At 44.0% G+C, this 17,717-nt stretch overlaps 1 protein-coding gene across 1 annotated transcript in view; it reads left to right on the forward strand.

The window, feature by feature from the left end:
• Positions 1–17,421, forward strand: part of LOC144824585 (gamma-crystallin D-like) — a 42,893-nt gene extending 25,472 nt beyond the window's left edge. Inside the window, exon 3 of the mRNA XM_078683637.1 lies at positions 17,146–17,421. Within this exon, the coding sequence (XP_078539763.1) occupies positions 17,146–17,421 (276 nt within the window). The remainder of the gene's footprint in view (positions 1–17,145) is intronic.
• Positions 17,422–17,717: the final 296 nt, after the last annotated feature.

Consider the following 17,717-nt stretch of genomic DNA (forward strand, 5'->3'; position numbering starts at 1 on the left):
CTCCGCCTGCCCCGATATGTGGGTGTCAAGTGTGATTAGGTTGATCAACCTTCAGCCAGGCATCTAGCGATCCGCCTAGCACACCTGCCACGGTGGTCGGTAGTGCACTGTTTTTGTCTATGTGGGCTTCATCACTCCGCTGAGAGAGCGCTGCTGAGCATGGGGCCAAGTGTTGGTAACTCGCAGCAATGCCAGGGTCGCGGCCAGCAAGACGGCAGTACTCTCTCAGCGCCGCCGTGGTTCGGACCTGGGTGATAGCAGCGGCGCGGTGCTGGCAAGCAAGGCAGAAAGGCTGATGGCACTGGCAGGACGTTTGGTGCTGTGGAGCATCTTTCGTTGCAGGCTAATGCGGGGTTCAGCGCAGCGGTGAGCTCTGGGGGTGGGCTGCTTGCAAACTCACTGCAGTCACCTGTTGTGTCCGAGATATGAGCTGATGCCGATGTAAGGTCCAGACTCCACCTGGGCGCCGCGGTGCTTGCATGGAGAGCTCTGGCCAGCAGCGGCTCCAGACATTCAGGTCTCCAGCAGCGGGGTTTCACGGCAGCGCTGCAGCAGCAGTTAGGAGCGTGCCCCGTGCACCAGACTTATGGGAGTTAGGCACGGGTGACCAGTCATTCCATCGCTTCAGTTATTTAGTGATTGGGACCATCTGGGTAGGATTTCTGATCGGATTATGGCACCGGGCTGCAGGAACCGCACTCCAGTGCGGCCATTCTGCTTGTGTGCCACCTAGCGCCCCCCCACATCAAATTATTTTAAGGGAAAATGAAGGCCCTCAAGCTGTTTAACATGGAGTTCCCAATTTGGCTGGTAACTCTTTTTATGGTTGAAATGGGAATGTTGAGATGTGTAGTAAAGGACCTATTGGCCATGTAGTACCTGAGGGAATACGTCATTGGAAAACAGAGCGTTAACAAGGAAATAATGCAGAAATCAGTGGCGAAACACTGTTTTCTGTAATGCCACAAATAGAGTTTTAAACTTGGGACGGGGGTACTCTTACCAACTTAATAAACCAACTCTGGTTAGATTAGTGCATGCTAAATACAAGCAGTACCATCAATTTAAAAGTAAAGAGTACAACACGATAACATTTCCAAACAAATTTAGAAAAGTAGAGGGCAATGTAATGAACAACAATTTACCCAGATCATCAAAATAGGTGAAGAGGAATTATAGATATGATTTTGTAAAACATTTTTTTAGGGAAAAAGCACATATAAAAAATCAAGCACTATGGGAAAACAACTGTTAGTTTTGAACTGAGACCTAGGCACAATTTCAAGCCAACCACATGATTGGTTATTCCAAGTGGGTTGTCCTGGTCAATGGTTCTACCTTCAGACATAAGGCCTGATTTAGATCTTGGAGGGACTGGTACCGCCGCTGCTTTTTCAGCGGTCTTCCGGCCTGCCACCTTGGTGGTCCACTCGCTTGCTTTCGATGTTAGCCGGTCAGTGGAGGGAAGACCGCTGCAGTACTGGCGCCTCCGCCAGAATCCTTCTCCCGCATTGACGGAATCAGAGGCAGAAGCTGCTGTGGAAGGGAATCCAGCCAAGATTCCCTCCATGCAGATTATGATGTGTCTTTCCATCGAGGCAATTGTGGCGGGGAATCCTCTTAGCATCGGGTTGGCAGAATGGAAGAAAAAGAGGAGAAAAACCATCTTTTTTCAGGGTCCCACCAACTATTCCATCTTGAACACCTCTATCCAGGTCCATCATGTGCTGCTACTACTTGACCACGATGCTTAGCCACCCCATTGTCGCCAGGATCTGAGGTAGGCTTTTGTGGTGAGTGTAGGTGTACATTTAATAGTGTGTGTATGTTGTTGGTGTGCAATGCTATATGTAAAACATATGTGCAGTGTCCACACCACCATGGCCTCAATCCATCAGGGCACTGCTGCCAGGACACTGCCAGCACAACTGGAACATCTAAATCTGCTCTGCAGAAACCCACCAGCATGATGGGGATGGAGTACTGTTAGCCAGGAGAGAAGCCCACAGTTGCAGCTGCAGCATCTAAATATGGCAGGCGTAATGCCTCAGCTTGACAGATTACTTGGAACCACCACCCAGGAATGTTCTGAGGAGGTGGTGGCGCCTGATTTAACCTGTGCACTACTCAGTGATTTTATGAATTCAACTGCCCAGTCATAATAATCTTCTCATAATCCCCCACATCCTTTTACAGCACTTCTTCTGTGTCTTTTTTTTTGTCCTCTTTCGCCTCCAACCACATTGAACATACCATCTGTCCGTACCTTTACTCAACGATCTGAGGAGACATAGGCTTTGTTATAGAATCTCTCGGCGCCTTCAGCCAGTAAAGGTACGTTGTCAGACCTGAATGTTACTTCCCCTCGAAAAGGGGAGAGGTTTTACTCCAGCCAGGTCCGCAAGAACCTGATGGACACCTTCGATGGCACGGGTGCCCAACATGGTACAAGGAGTAATCAGGAGGCATAATCATAGGACCCGCCCTTCATAAAAGTATAAATAAAGCGAGGGAACATAGACGGAGAGCACTCTTTCATCATTGGCTTACTTCCATTGAAGCAGCAGGTACCAATATGCGATCTTTTTCTTACTGCAAGCTCTGAACATGTCCATCTTGGATGCCTCATATAGTGATGTCAACCATTCTGAGTGAATAGGAGGGACTGGATCTATCCAATGCTTACATATTTGCCTCCTGGCCAGCAACATAGCATAAAAATAAGAGAGATCTGGCTGACCCTGTGATTTGACTGTTAAGACCAAAAATTATCAAGGTTAAGTCAATTTGGATTGGAGCTCTCAAGAGGTTTTCCAGCGTTTTCCCTATTTCTTCCCAGAATGAGGCGATAGCGGGGCAGTCGTTGAACAGATATATGTCTTAGGCTTCAACCAACCCACACTTCTTACAAATTACTTGAGACCCATTTAAAAATTTAGATGAGAGGAGATAAGTATGCACTGTGAACAGGTGGTTTCTCTTCAGCCAAGCAGGTTTAACTACGCTAAAGAGAGTTTTAAATGAATTCTGCCACAGAAGTTCACACTGTGCATTTGGAATATGTTCACTCCATATTTCATTTGCAAGTTTGAATTCACCATACACAGCCTCATTTATATCCCAGTACCAGTGGGAAACCTCTTACCTGCTGGCCTCACGACTAACTGTTGCTCAAGACTATTGCCCCCACTTATGGGGTTTTTATGTCTTAGCTGGGATTGTTTCCAACTATGCAACTGGATGTACTTACATTTTAAAAAACCCATGCCTACTCTCTCTCTTAGTTCTTCCCATCAGATCAGTGTTTCCTCACTAACAAGATCTCCCCATACTTTTAGCCCTGCTTCTTTGAGTGGTACAGCCAATCTGTCCTGGAGGAATTCCAGCGAGCCCGGTGAACCCTAAAGTGGCGCTAAGTTTGAGAAATAGTTAAGGCCCACCAAATATTTTAGTCTTGCCCATATTCTGGGAAATGCCTGGAGGACCTTGAGTTTGACCTTCTTAAAGAATTTTTGATCCCTGAATTTAAACATAAAGCCCTCTTCCGCTAAACCAGCCCCTCTTAGCATGGCTAGAAACATGCCTCCTCCCCCAGTGCTAACAGGCATTTTTAATAGCATCCGGGAATGTGAGAGTTGAAATGCCCAGGCATAATACTGTAGGTAAGGTAGCGCATGACCTCTATCTCTCTCCTCCGTCTTAGTTTTTTCCAAGCTATTCTGATAGTTCTATATACCCAAATAAAGGAATTTATTTCCAGCTGGAATTTATCAATGGTAAGTTTGTCAAAATGTAGGGGGATTGTGCTAAAGAGAAAGGTGATCTTGGGTAATATCGCCATTTTAACCAGATTTACCCTCCCCAAGATGGTTAAAGGGAGGTAGGCCCCTGACTTCATCTGTTTTTGGCATTCCCTTAAGACTCGCGCTAAGTTGGTTTCTGCAATTTTGACTATATCATGGACAATTCTGACTCCCAAGTATTGCATGCTGGGACTGACCTGGTGCTGAGTTCCCATAATATTCCAGGTCATAATCTCGGTCTTTCCGGCATTCACCTCATAGCCCAAGACCTGCCCAAATTCCTCTGCCAATCTGATGACTGCCGGAAAGGTTGTATCTAGATCTGCCAAAAGTATCAGGATATCATCTGCATACAGGGCCGCCCTCCTCTCCCATTCCCCATGTCTAAAAGGCACAATGCTAGGATCTTCTCTGGGCCTTTGAGCGAAAGGCTCGATATAATATCAAAATGTAGAGGGGATAGAGGACAGCCCTGTCGAGTGCCCCTGGTTATCCTAAGTGCTTTGGTCAGGTTTCCGTTAACCAGTAACCTGGCCGACGGTACTTGATATAGCAGCTGGATGGTACGACGAAACCTATCGCCCAAGTTGAACCTTTCCATGACTTCCGACAGGTAAACCAAATTCACCCTGTCGAAAGCCTTGGTGGCGTCCAGAGTTAAGGCTGCAAGAGGGAGTGAATAGGTGGAAGCGATATCTATTGCACCAACCAGATCATATGTGAGATCTGCTAGTTGTCTTCCTTTCACAAACTCTTTTTGATCCGAGTGGAGAATGTCATTTGCCACCAGTCCCAGCCTGGCTGCTAAAATGGAAGCAAAGATTTTATAGTCGACACTCAAAAGTGATATGGGTCGAAATGACCCACAGCTGGCTGGATTTTTGCCGGGTGTCAGAATCAGGACTACTGTGGCATCATTCCAAGTTCCAGGTGGGCTTATTCGCTTCAGTAGTATCTTATTAAATAGTTGTGTGATCAGGAGCCAGGCCGTGGGCCAAGATGGCCGCGCGGGCTCCCAGCTCCGCCGGCCTCCGTCTCCCACCACCATATCCAGCTTCCCAGCCGGCGCCCCAACTATGCTCCCGCACGGCCGAGATAAAGCGGCGCTGATCCATCCGCGCCCGAGTGCTCTGACGGCTTTCTGGCCGGAGATGTGTCGTCTCGAAGATCGCGGCCCGCCCCGACATGGAACCGGGGTCTAGGGTGCTGCAGTGCCCGGCCTCAACCTCAACAACAACGGCAGGGTGTATGGCGGAAGTACCGGTCTGGCGAGATGGGGACTCAAATTTTTTTTTGATTTTGACGGCGATCCTCGCGTAATACTGCAGCAATGGTGATATTTGACCCGCCTTTTTCAGTGGACGCTCGAAGGACTACCCCCCCCCCCCCCGTTGGTGGCTCCGTGTCTGTCTGCCCTGTGCCAACCGCGTCAATCCGGATGGAGGTGGGTGTCTCCCAAGGACCCCCCATTGGGATTAATTGCCAGCTACCCGATGGGCGGTCTCAGGACACGTTTCACCAAGTGAGGTGCACTCCGTGGTGGAAACGCCTTGCACGCAATGGTGCCTGAAAGGGTCTCGGACTCGATCCTGAATTGCTCTGCAGGGGCCACGAGAATGATGTGATCTGACACCCTGCGTGGATCGGCCTGGCATGATGAAGCTCCGCTTGATGCGGGGACTGGCGTTCCTGGGGGAGAGACAATGGAATTGCAGTTGGGAGATATCATGCCGGCCATTACGGCCTTGTATTCCTCTTTGCAACACAAGATGTGACCGAGGGGAGGGCCCTGGATGCCGACGTGCGAAGGGGTCGTCTCGGTGGAGCGGATTCCGCCCCGATGGCTGGACCACTAGAGGCTGTGGGGCATGGGGCTTATTGGCAGACGCCTCATGAGTAAACCCGGGACATTGTGATTTCGGGGCCAGATGGAGGCACCTTGTGTGCCCATGCCCGACAGGGGGACAGCAATGCTGCGCGGAGTTCTGCGCCTACAGCGGAGACGGAAGATCTTACGAAGGTACTACCTCCGGAAGCGTTACTTTGTTTTAACCATCAACCGATCTACAGCGACGGGCAGCGGTGGCGCTACGACATATCTTTTGTACTTTGTTTTGGACTGGTGGTAAAGAGTGTGCGCCGCCACTTTCGATCCCTGGTGGCCCTTGGGCATGTTGATGACGACGTCCTTCGACCGACATTATTGTATACTACCGCACCCCAAGATGACATCCTCGTCCCAGTCTGGTATTTTTGACTCATTCACACCTGTGGCAGAGGGTCTGGGCTGCATCGATACTTTGGTCCGGGCGGGCCTGGGTTAAGAATCGTAGTGCTGTTTTTTGTGTGCGGCTAGTGCGGGACTTTTCGTAGTCATTATCCTGAGCTACAATAGGGCATTTGGGAGTCGAAATGTTGCATGCTTATTGTTTTGTTGATTTGCTTGCCCGTGATTGTGACTGCTTTACGTACCACTACAGGTTTACCAAAATTTGAAAGGGGGAGGGAAAGGGTGGAGGGGGGAGGGGGAGGAAGGGGGACAGAGAGGGAAAATAGTGGATAACATGTCCTGGGGAGGTGCTAGTGGCGGGGGGTTACGGAGACCGGGAGTGTGTTTTCTTGTTCTCCTCTCTTTCTATATCTTTATTTTCCTTTCTTTAGGGTAATTCTGGGGCGACAGGCACGCTGTTAGTGGGGTAGGCCATAGCCATTACGGTGATGTAGGGTGGCGGGTGTTGGGGGGGTTTTGTTATTTTAGTTTGTTTTGTTCTATGGTCCCTTTTTCTCTTTCTTTCTTAGTAGGGTTGTCTGTATCTCCTTTTTTCATCCCTTTCTCTGTTGGGCATCTGCACTTGCCTCTATTCTATTGTCTCGGAAGGGTGGGGTTTTTCGGATGATGTTTTCGCCAAAGTGCTTGCTATTGTTTGACCTTTACTCCTGGCCTGCCTTTTGGCGGGCGTAGTGTGTTTTAGGCCGTATTGCTCATCACCGATTCCTGATTGCGTAGAGGGATACGCCCCTCCCGTCTCTTCTTGTTTATCGTATAGTGTGATGCCTTCGATGATATAGCCACAGCTACTTCTTCAAAACTATCAAAATGAAACCTCTTCCATCCTTGTGCTTCGTGGTGCCTACAACCATGTATTATGATTACACCGTGATTACTTCTTGAGCCGTAAATATGTGCAATGCTTCTGCTTATATTTCCTGAGTTTGCGGCCGGCCCCCGTGGTTGTAGGCCTGCGCTTGTACTGCTTTGATCGATTCAATAAAGGTTTTAAAAAAAAAAAAAATAGTTGTGTGATGGCTTGCTTTAAGTCTTGCTATTGGTTAGGACTTCTAGATGTTAGTGTGGTCTATCCTACCATTCCCTTACTTTAGGCCTATCTTCTACACAGAACTCTTTATATATGTCCTGGAAATATTCAAAAAAGGCCTCACGGATACCTTCGTCGGAGGATAAGGAGATTCCACCATTTCCCACAGTGATTTCATTTATATGGTTTCGAAGCTGGTCTGCTTTAATTTTCCAAGCAAGTAACTTTCCTGCCCCTTCCCCATACTCAAAACGGGCGATCTTGCTTGCCTCCCATCTATGAATGACCCTCGTTTGGAGAATGCCCTCCAGCTGTTCCTTTAATTGTTTTTGTTTATCCAAGTTTTCCTTCATACCCAGATCAGGCTGACTATTCAGTTTTGCCTCCACTACCCTCAATTCTGCCTCCAAGACTACAGTCTCTTCCCTATACTTTTTGCTCCTATGACTCGATCGGTTGGTGATGCTACCCCTCAAAAAAGCTTTGAGGGTGTCCCAGACCATGGCGATGTCTGCTGTGCCTAGATTGGTCCCCAAGAATAGATCCGTCTCTCTAGAGAGAAAGGCCATCTCTTCCTCTTCAAGGAGTAATATTCGATCAAAGATCCATGCTCTGGTCTGCTGGGACTGTGCCCAGTCGAGGTCTAATAAAATGCCTCAATGGTCCGACAAATGGGATGGCAAATATATTATATCTTTAACCCTACCCCTGAGGCTATGGCTAATCAAGATATAGTCTATTCTTGACTTATGTCTATAATTTCTATAAGATACACCCAATTGCTGACCTGACCTTTCCCTCCATATATCACAAAGGCCCGTTTGGGAAATCATAGTCTGGAGATACGCCCTGGATCTTGAGGGGACTGCTGCTCTACTGTTTGGGGATTTATCGAGTTTAAGGTTGAGAACGATATTATAGCCTCCTGCCCAAATCACTGGCTCTGGAACATCCAGAAGGTGTGAAAAGATTGATTCAAGAAAAGAAGGGTCATCCTGGTTTGGGCAAAAATACCCAACCAAATTGAGAAAGATGCCCATTAAAGTAATCTTTAGTATCACCCACCTGCCACCTGGGTCTTCCCTGTGTTGTAAAACCTGGGCCTTGGCTTGCTTTTTAAAGAGAATCTGCACCGCTCAAATATCGGCCGTCTGGTTAGTGCAGATAAAAGAATCCACCCATTTCTAACTCTTAAAAATTTCTTTCCTCTCTGCCTTAAGAAGATGAGTCTCCTGGATGACAATGACCTGCGCCGGGGAATCGCTCAAGTACTGCAGAATTCTGGCTCTTCTTGACCTGTATTACAAGTGTCAACATGATCACCTCACCCTCCCTGCACAGCAATTGCAAACCGATGGTTTGCTATTTTTTAATAACACAGTTTCTTAATCTTTGTGATGTTTATAAAAAAAATTGCAATACTTTAGACTTATCAATATTTTTTTTCTTGTAACTTCGTACTTATTCTCATTTCATAAATACAATTTTTCACATGAAATCAATCCACGTGTGTCAAACAAAAATACACAAACATTAATTGCAATAATACATAAACATGAATTTTGTCGTGAATCCCAATGCATTTCGGGATCTGTGATCCCTTCTTCAGGGGAACTGAAAAAGTGTAAAACAAAGTAGTTGTCAATACTCCATAAACAATACAAAGTGGTTCAGATAATATTATGTTTACATACACAAGAGGAACTGTCTTCAGTAATTATCATTGTACCATATAGTGAGTGGAGAAACCTTCACTAAAAGTAAGAGTGCCACGTGAAATCCAGAATAGAATCAAGTTACTATGAACACACTTCAAGTCAAGTCAAAGAGTATGTTTATTTAGATTGTAATCTTTAAACAAATACAAAACAGTTAATATTGATTTTAAAAAAGGATATTCCCCTGCAATGTTCCAGACTAAATCTAACGTTAAAATATTTCACCGCAATTTATAAAATGACTTTCCCCTAGGTACAAGACATTTAGAAATGGATGCTCATACAATCACTTCTTTAGTAAAGTCCTTACCCCGTATGGGTGAATAAAACCAACCAATTCTCCTAGACGAGATTTAAATTCATTCAATATAAAATTCTAAAAAAGTATTCTTGACTTATTATGAATCTCTGTACTCCCTTTATGAACTTCCCTAAAGCAATTGCAATGTCGATACTAGGCAATTCTGAAATAGGCTCAATCGCCTGCCCCCGAGTTCTTTCTACCATATTTTACAAATATAGGGCGCAGCCAAGCTTACGCAAATCTAAGATGTTTATACAGTCCAGTAGAATATGCACTGAATACCCTTTTGTACCCAGACTACATTTACAACTCCCATCAGGATCCAGCATTTTGGTTTTGATTTCTTTATTTATTAGCCATGGGTTGATCCCAATGCGCAATCTTAGGATCTCTTGTCTAAACCACGGGTTTGGTAGGGTATCCAGGTAGGGGAACCAGCTTTTCTTTGCCCATGAGTTCATCATGAACTTTACTGATGTTTTGTTACCAAGGTATTCCCTATCCGCGCTTCTAGTGACTTCTTGTCCATTAAACTTTAGCTCTTTTTTTGTGCACTCTACTTTTAGCGAATCTTGGCATATGTCCACTTTTATGTTCTCACAGGCCTGTACTATTTTCTTCTTACTCGTTTTTGCCCAATTTAAATTACTTAATTGTATCTCTTTCCCACACCATTGTGCAATTTTCTGTCCTTTTTCATTTCCAAGGCGTTTCCAAAATCTAATCACAGCTACTTGTGATTGTACCCCCCAAGCCGTTATTCCGAGTTCTGTTCCTTTTGCTTGCACCATTGCTTATGGGGGCCAAAGGCCAATGTCAGACAGGCCTGGGGGGTAAGATGCCCATAGCAGTCGGTGCAGTAAGCTCCTCAGAAGTGGCTCCAATCTCCCCCCCAGCCCTCTTTGTAGTTATCACATCGAACAACCGGCTGATGCTGGTGCTGCCGCCGCTGACCCAGTGGAGCCCCCGAGCCACCACTTTGCGGCCGCACCTCAGATCCAGGGCAGCCCCGTACCAGCGAGGAAAGTTGGGCAGATGTAGGACGCAGGAGGACTCCACGCACATCCAGCCAGTACGCTCTCAGCAAGACCCGCCACACACAGTGCATCAAAAAAGGGCAGCAAAAGGAAAAACCATAGAGAAGAAATCACAAAGAAGAATGCTCCGGAAGAATTCACAGTAGACGCCAGGTAGAGTTATATGCTAGGCATGGGGATAGATGATAGGTGTTCCGGAAGCAAGCTGCTGCTCAGGTAGCAGACGCCATGTTCTCCCCCCACTTCTTTGTCTACCTCTAAAATTACCCAAGAGCCCCCGTTTCAAGATGGTGGGACTCAGCTGCCAATAGGCAGGACTTTCTTTAGCTTCTAGGCTTCTATCATACATGACAGGGTCAAAACAGATTTTACCTTCTACATTAGCTAGAGCATATTTATCTAGGTGGGTCCTAGGGCTGAATAGAACAAGTCCTCCCTGGCATCTCCAAGCCAAAGGAGGTAGTGCTAAAGCTGCTCTTTGTTCTTCCAACTGGTCCTGTCCACTCCCAAATAGCTAATCCCTGCTAAGTGGACAACAGTTAGCACTGATTGACCGATCCTTGGTCCACAAGCAAGCTATTGGCTCAGCAGAAAATGGCAGTGCTGGAGTAGCCTTGTGAGGAGCTATCTCATGTGGCACCCAGCCAGATGGGTTGATAGCTTGCTGGCTTGAAGGTGTTTATTGATTGTGCCCCCTTCCCCTGTAACTGTAGTGGGTGACCTGTACTTTCTACAGCCCATACGGCACCTGTTGGAGATACAGAGTAGGAGCCAGGCAAATTGTTGTAGCTGCAGGGTGGAAGTTGCAGCTGGTATCCTGTGGATGATTCCCCCAGGCATCCGGTGGGAGGGAGAGGGGATCAGTGGCTCATGGGTGAACACTTCCTTGCACGTCCGGCTGGAACTTTGCCAGTGGTGTTTGTCTGGGCAGGGGAGAGCTTGTGACTGGGGAGAAAGGAAGCAAACAAGGAACAGGTGAGGGAGCTGGAGAGGTGGTTTATGAAGCTCAGCGTAGCAAGCAAAGTGTATTTGTGTTTCTGATGCTCCTGCTTCCACTAACTTCAAGTTGTTACAAAGTTGCAACAAGACTGACTGGCAAGGAATCCCAGGATATCTGACTATAACATTATCTCAGGTGTTTCTGCAATGTTTTTTCTAGGCCTGGGCAGTAAACGTCATTCTGTTCACAGAGTTTGCAAAAAAAGTTTAAAAAAGTAAACAAATTAGTGAAAGGTATAAATAAAAGTATAATATAAAAGTACCTGACCAGGTTTAATTAATTTTCAATTGGTCTTACTTTGAAATAGCTGTACAATTTAGATATGAGGTTTTGGGGCATTCTTTAGTCTTTCTACTTGTATAACGGTCCAGCCCAACCCCAGTCCCGATAAGGACCTAACTCCTTTGTGTGTCATCTATCAGTTTATCAGCATGAACTATCATCGTGAGCTGATTGGGGTCTGGGTTGGAGAATCCAATTATGCTGCTTGAAGTTGAGAATAAAGTCAGGCAACTCACCCGACTGAGCTTGTCTGGTCCAGATCAAATTCCCCTTGAGTTTTATGCAGCCTTTTTACATTTCCTTGCACCTCTTTTATGTGATCTCTTTAACTCTTTTGAATCTCTTGGACAGATGCCTGAATCTTGGTCAGAGACAAACATTGTATGTTTCCTTAGAGAGGGAAAGATCCTATGTTATGTGGGCCATATCAACTGATGTTGTTGATTAATGTAGATTCAAAAATCTATACACAGATCTTGGTCAATAGATTATCTTCTGTCATCTTGGGCCTGGTTGATTAGAATCAGCATGGGGGTATACCGGGTATAGACACTACCGCTCATGGTATTACAGCTATTACTTCTTTGGAAACTGAGTTGGATGAAGGAGGCACATCGGAATGATACTTGATGCAGAAAAGGCATTTGACGGGGTCTCCTGGGCATTCCTATTGCTAGTTATGGCTGCTTTTGGATTTGGCCCCTGGTTCATCAGCTGGATTCAGTAGTTGTATAAATGTCTGAGGGCTAGAGTCTTCTGTTCAGTTACTCTTTCAGACCCTATACTGATAACCAGGGGTACTCAGCAAGGGTGTCCTTTGTCAACTCAGCTGTTCCCACTATATATCAAGCCTTGTTTAGTCATTGAGTGGCTTAGGAGATTCACTCGCTGCAAAAACATCGGTTGGTGCTTAAGGTCTTAGCCTACATGGACAATGTGGAAATTTTGACATCTTCCCCGGCTACCTCTTTAACGGAAATAGACACAATTGCGAATAAATTTAGCACTGTGTCGTGATATAAGCTTAATTTCAATAAGACTCAGGTTGTGAACAATATCTCTGGCTTAGGATAAGACAGGCGTTGGGTACACTCAGCAATATATTTTGGGATTCAATTATCGCTAAAATTGACAGATTTAATTGAGTTCAATTATGGTCAACCTTTTGCAAGGATAGCAGAGAACTTTGCTAACTGGAATAGATTACATCTGTAGATATTTAAGAGATGTAACCTTTTTAAAATGATTGATTAAACAAAAGGAGGTGCACCGAACACAGCACATGTAGTCCGTTGTGATTTCTTCAATCTCTTCCTTTATTTCAAAATCGATATCAGTTCATAAAAACAGCCAACGCGTTTCGTACCCCAAAACCAGAAGTTTTTTGGAACTTCATTATTCATTAGGGCTTATGTGGAAAATTGCAAGTTTGCAATAAGGTGATAAAGTATGGTACTTCTTGCGGTGGAGAGATATTCCAAAAATTGTCAATATTTGACACTTTTTATACCGGGATGCAATTAAGCTCTCAAGTAATGGCCTAGAAAACAGTAGTCCACGTGGAGAAGATATACTCAAAATTGTAAGATTTGGCAACCGTGATAAGTGGTCGTGCCTTTTTTCAGGAATGCCATGGCATAAAAGTTGTCAACTATTGACAATTTTTTGAACATCTCTCCACCACAAGAAATACCATACTTTATCACCTTATTGCGAACTTGTTTTTTTCCACATAAGCCTTGATGAAGATTCAAAAAACGTCTGGTTTTGGGGAACGAAACGCTTTGGCTGTTTTTATGAACTATTATCGATTTTGAAATAAAGGAAGAGATTAAAAAAATAACTACGGACTACATGTGTTGTGATGGTGCACCTCCTTTTGTTTAATTTGCAGTGGGAATCTGTAACCAGAGGCCCCAAAAGGTGACAGGTGCCAGAGTATTGTGCACAACCATCCTTATACGGCAGCAGGGATATAGTGAAGTGTTAACCAAGAGGTCCGTCACTTCGTATTGTTTTTGGTTTATTATTAAAATGATTGCCTAACCTCACTACATCTATCTTATGTATAGCTGCCTATCTCCCTAAAGTCTTTTTCATAAGATCGAGGCATCCTTCCAGAAATTCATCTGGGGCTATTGCAAACCTAGGTCAAAGAAACAGTGCCGTAACTGTCGTGGGAGAGTTGGGGTCTCTCCCTACCTGAACTTTGGATGTAGTACCTGGGCATATTAATGACCATATTAGTCAAGGTTATTGGTAGGGAGTCATTGTTCCTAGGGTGCTTATTTCCAGAGTATTTACCATGGGGTGACTTTATCGCTCCTTGTGTCTGTAGCATTTATACGGTCTACTTTAAAAGGACTAGGTTTAAGACCCTGTGGGTGTATCTTTCTGTCTGGTCTTATTTTAAAAAAAATGGTACAGTTTATTACTCAGTATAACAATTATACATATTTGGGTTATAATCCTAATTTGCCTCTGCATATACATGTGAGTTTTTGGGAATCTTGGGAAGGCTCCTTACTCCCTACATTAGGGTAATTATTTGAGTGTGGCTCTTTCCTCTCATCTCTATGTTATGAAGGTCAGACAAGATGCAAAATGCTTCAGATGTAGGGTTGAGCTGGTGTAAGCTGTACATAACTTTGTCGCTTGCCCGCAAGTTAAATTAGTTTGGGATTCCATTTTAGGAAAGCTTAACCGCACTACTTTTCAGGCTAATGTGGTGTGGAATACCAAGCTACAAGTATTAGGACATTCTCTGTAATTTCATTGCATCTAATGGGGATATATTTCTTTGCAATATGTTTGTCAAGATTAGTGCTGGCCTGGCATTGGCTTCTCAAGCCTTACATCACTATATCTATCTTTTCAAGTGTAGAGCTCTCTATCTCCCTAAAGTCTTTTTCATAAGATCGAGGTGTCCTGCCAGAAATTCATCTTCGGCTATCACAAACCTAGGTCCGAGATACAGGGCCTTAACTGTCATGGGAGAGTGGGGTCTCTCCCTACCTAACATCCGAGTGTACTACCTGGCCACATTTATGTCCATTTTAGTCAAGGGTCTTGGTAGGGAGTCATGGTTCCTGGGGTGCCTATTTCCAGAGTATACACCATGGGGTGACTTTATCGCTCCTCATGTTGGTATCATTGATACTGTCTACTTTAAAAGGACTAGGTTTAAGATCCTGTGGGTGTATCTTTCTATCTGGTCTTATTTAAAAAAGATGGTACAGTTTATTACTCTATGTAACAATTATACATATTTGGTTTATAATCCTAATTTGCCTCTGCTGATACATGAGAGGTGTTTGGAATGCTGGGAAGGCTCCTAACTCCTCATATAAGGGCAATTATTTGAGTGTGGCACTTTCCTCTCTTATGAGATCATGCAGCAGCAGTTTTCCCTCACCGTGCTGGATTCTTTCAGTATTTTTAGGTTCAGCATATTTTAGGCAATATAAAATCAGAATACGTCTGTTGTACTCCAAATAGTTTTCTGGATTACATGAGGAATTTTCCCCTCAAGGGAAATGTAAGCCTTGTCTACAAAATGATTTCTTCAGCTGAGGTGAGGCAGAGTGGAGCCAGCACCTCAGGGTGGGTATAACCTCAGATGATTTTAGGCAAACTAATGTGCTGGTGCACAGAGTTTTGAATGTTTCGGAGGTCAAAGCTCATCATTTTAAGTTCATCAATGATCTTTATTTTACACCCTTTCTTCTCTATGTTATGAAGGTCAGACAAGATGCAACATGCTTCAGATGTAGGGCTGATCTGGCGGAAGCTGTGCATATCTTTATCGCTTGCCCGAGTGTTAAATTAATTTGGGATTCAGTTATGGGAAAGCCTAACCACACTACTTTTCTGGCTAATGTGGTTTGGTGTCCCAAGCTACTAGTATTAGGACATTCCTTTGCAATTTCATTGCATCTAGCGGGGATATATTTCTTTGCAATATGATTGGCAAGATTTGTGCTGGGCCAACATTGGCTACTCAAGGAAGCCCCCAAATCCTATGCTCTGCTGGCATGAATTTCAGAATACCGGCATTTTTTAAAGTTTCCCTAATAGTCAATTCATAAGCATAGGACTAGCTTAAGGAGAATCTGAGACCCAACGAGGGGGGTGCTTAGCTGTTTTTGGACATATCATGGATGGCCATGGCCCATAATAGTTTGTTATTCAGACGCACCCTTTATTTTTATATTGACCGTTATAGTATTTTGTTTCATGCTTTTCTTATTTCTCTGATGATGGCATGTAGTTTTTCACATTGGGATTTTATTTGGCTAAATGTGTGTATTCCCTGTGGAATTAAAACTTATTCCAATAAAAAACAAACAAGTAAACTATTGACCTCTGAGTCTTTAACTCTCCCAATCAAACAAAGATTTGTTTTCCAGTTCATGAGGTGTAATGAGTAGCTGAACTGGTATTAAGCCTGGCAGCTTACAGTGCATTTTTACAGATACTTTTATGCTCAAGTTATCAAAAATCTGATTTCAACCTAAAGTCAGATTTTAAAAACTAAGCAGAAAATAACTTTGAAACAGTTTTGTTATGTTATGTTATGTTATGTTATTTGTACACTTCTATAGCGCACGGCCACTCCACTGGAGTATCCCGGTGCTTTGACGAAGACTCCCAACCGAAGATGGGGAGAGAAAAAAAAAAAACATAACACCAAAAGAGCGTACAGACATAAAAACAGCCTCAAAGATTACGGGAAAAGCCAAGTCTTAAGGGCCTTGCGGAAAGACAGAAGACTGGAAGTCTGTCTTAAAGAGATTGGAAGATCATTCCATGCATGAGGGGCTAAGTGCTGAAAAGTTTTCTAGCTCTCTTCTAAGCAGAGGTGGAAAATAAAGATCTTAATCCCACCTAGGCCTGTTATGGAAAAGTATAGCCTGGCCTACAATGTGAAATAGCAATTGCCTTTTATTTTTATCAGAGGGCATACTACTTATTTTTATTTGTATGTATTAGCTTGTTATCCTCTGTGTGCATTTTAATTGTGATTTATAAATATATACAAGTAGGCTTTATCTACATGGCAAAAGCAGTTTTCTCTGCCATGTGCACTTAAGCTGCAGTCTGCCACAGCACAGTGTCGCTCGTGGAAGAAATATGTTTTGCCACATATGTGGGTGGTACGAATATATATTAAAGCCCATATATGATATTTCCATGCCATAGGTGCCCTTTAAATACCATTTACAATGGACTTACAGGGAAGTTAACTAGGCCAAATAGAAAGGTCCAACGTACTGCATGTGTTTTAGAGGGAATGCATAGGCACATTACTTCTGATAAGTAGTGGTAAAGTGCTCAGAATCCTAAAACCAGAAAATTGGGTATAGAAAAAGGCAAACAATCTGGGGTGGTGCTGCAGAGAAAGGTAGATTTGCTATATGTAATAATTACCCATTCCAAAGAGGATTTCTCATAATGCTGTGGCAATTCTGCAACATGGAATTACCCATGTCCTCAAAATCAGAATTAGGGATAAATCAGAATTAGATACTGAAGTGCGCACAGTTTTTATTCATAACAATTCCGATCTAAAGCATGATGACATTGTAACTAAGAATCCATTTAAAAACATGTGTTTAAATGCGGGATTGAAGGTGCTGAATACCCCTGATGTTTGTTTTCTTTTGGTTCTCTCTCTTTTTTAGTACCGGGGTTCTCACAAGGCAAGGGTGTACGAACGAGAGGACTTCAAAGGTGGTATGCTTGAGCTGGTGGAAGATTGTGCATCTCTCTATGAGCACTTTCAATACCACAAATTTCAATCCTGCAACATCTTAGAAGGTTCCTGGATCTTCTATGAACAGCCAAACTATCGAGGCAAACAGTACCTGCTCAAGCCTGGGGAATATAGGCGATACACCAATTGGGGGGCCATGAATGCTAAAGTTGGCTCCATACGGCGCATCATTGATGTGTATTAAAGATTAAGCATTGTTGTTCAACCTTGAATATTAGTGTTCAACCTAAATAAACCCTGTGATTTTAGGTAATCCATTTTGCCAGTGTTTACTACCTTGTGGAGAAAGTGGTTTGTTAGATGGGGTAATTAGAGCCTACCACAAACAAAAAAGTAATTAACTTCTTAGGTTCAGTCAAAAGTTTCATTAATTTAAACTTGAGCTCAACTCCTGGCAGCTATGGCACAGAACAGACAGACTTAGCTTCACAAAAGTGTATAAAGCATTTAGAAATACTAAAACAGTTGAAATAAAAATCA

This window comes from Lissotriton helveticus, chromosome 3_1, assembly GCF_964261635.1.
Source record: "Lissotriton helveticus chromosome 3_1, aLisHel1.1, whole genome shotgun sequence".
Lineage (NCBI taxonomy): Eukaryota > Metazoa > Chordata > Amphibia > Caudata > Salamandridae > Lissotriton > Lissotriton helveticus.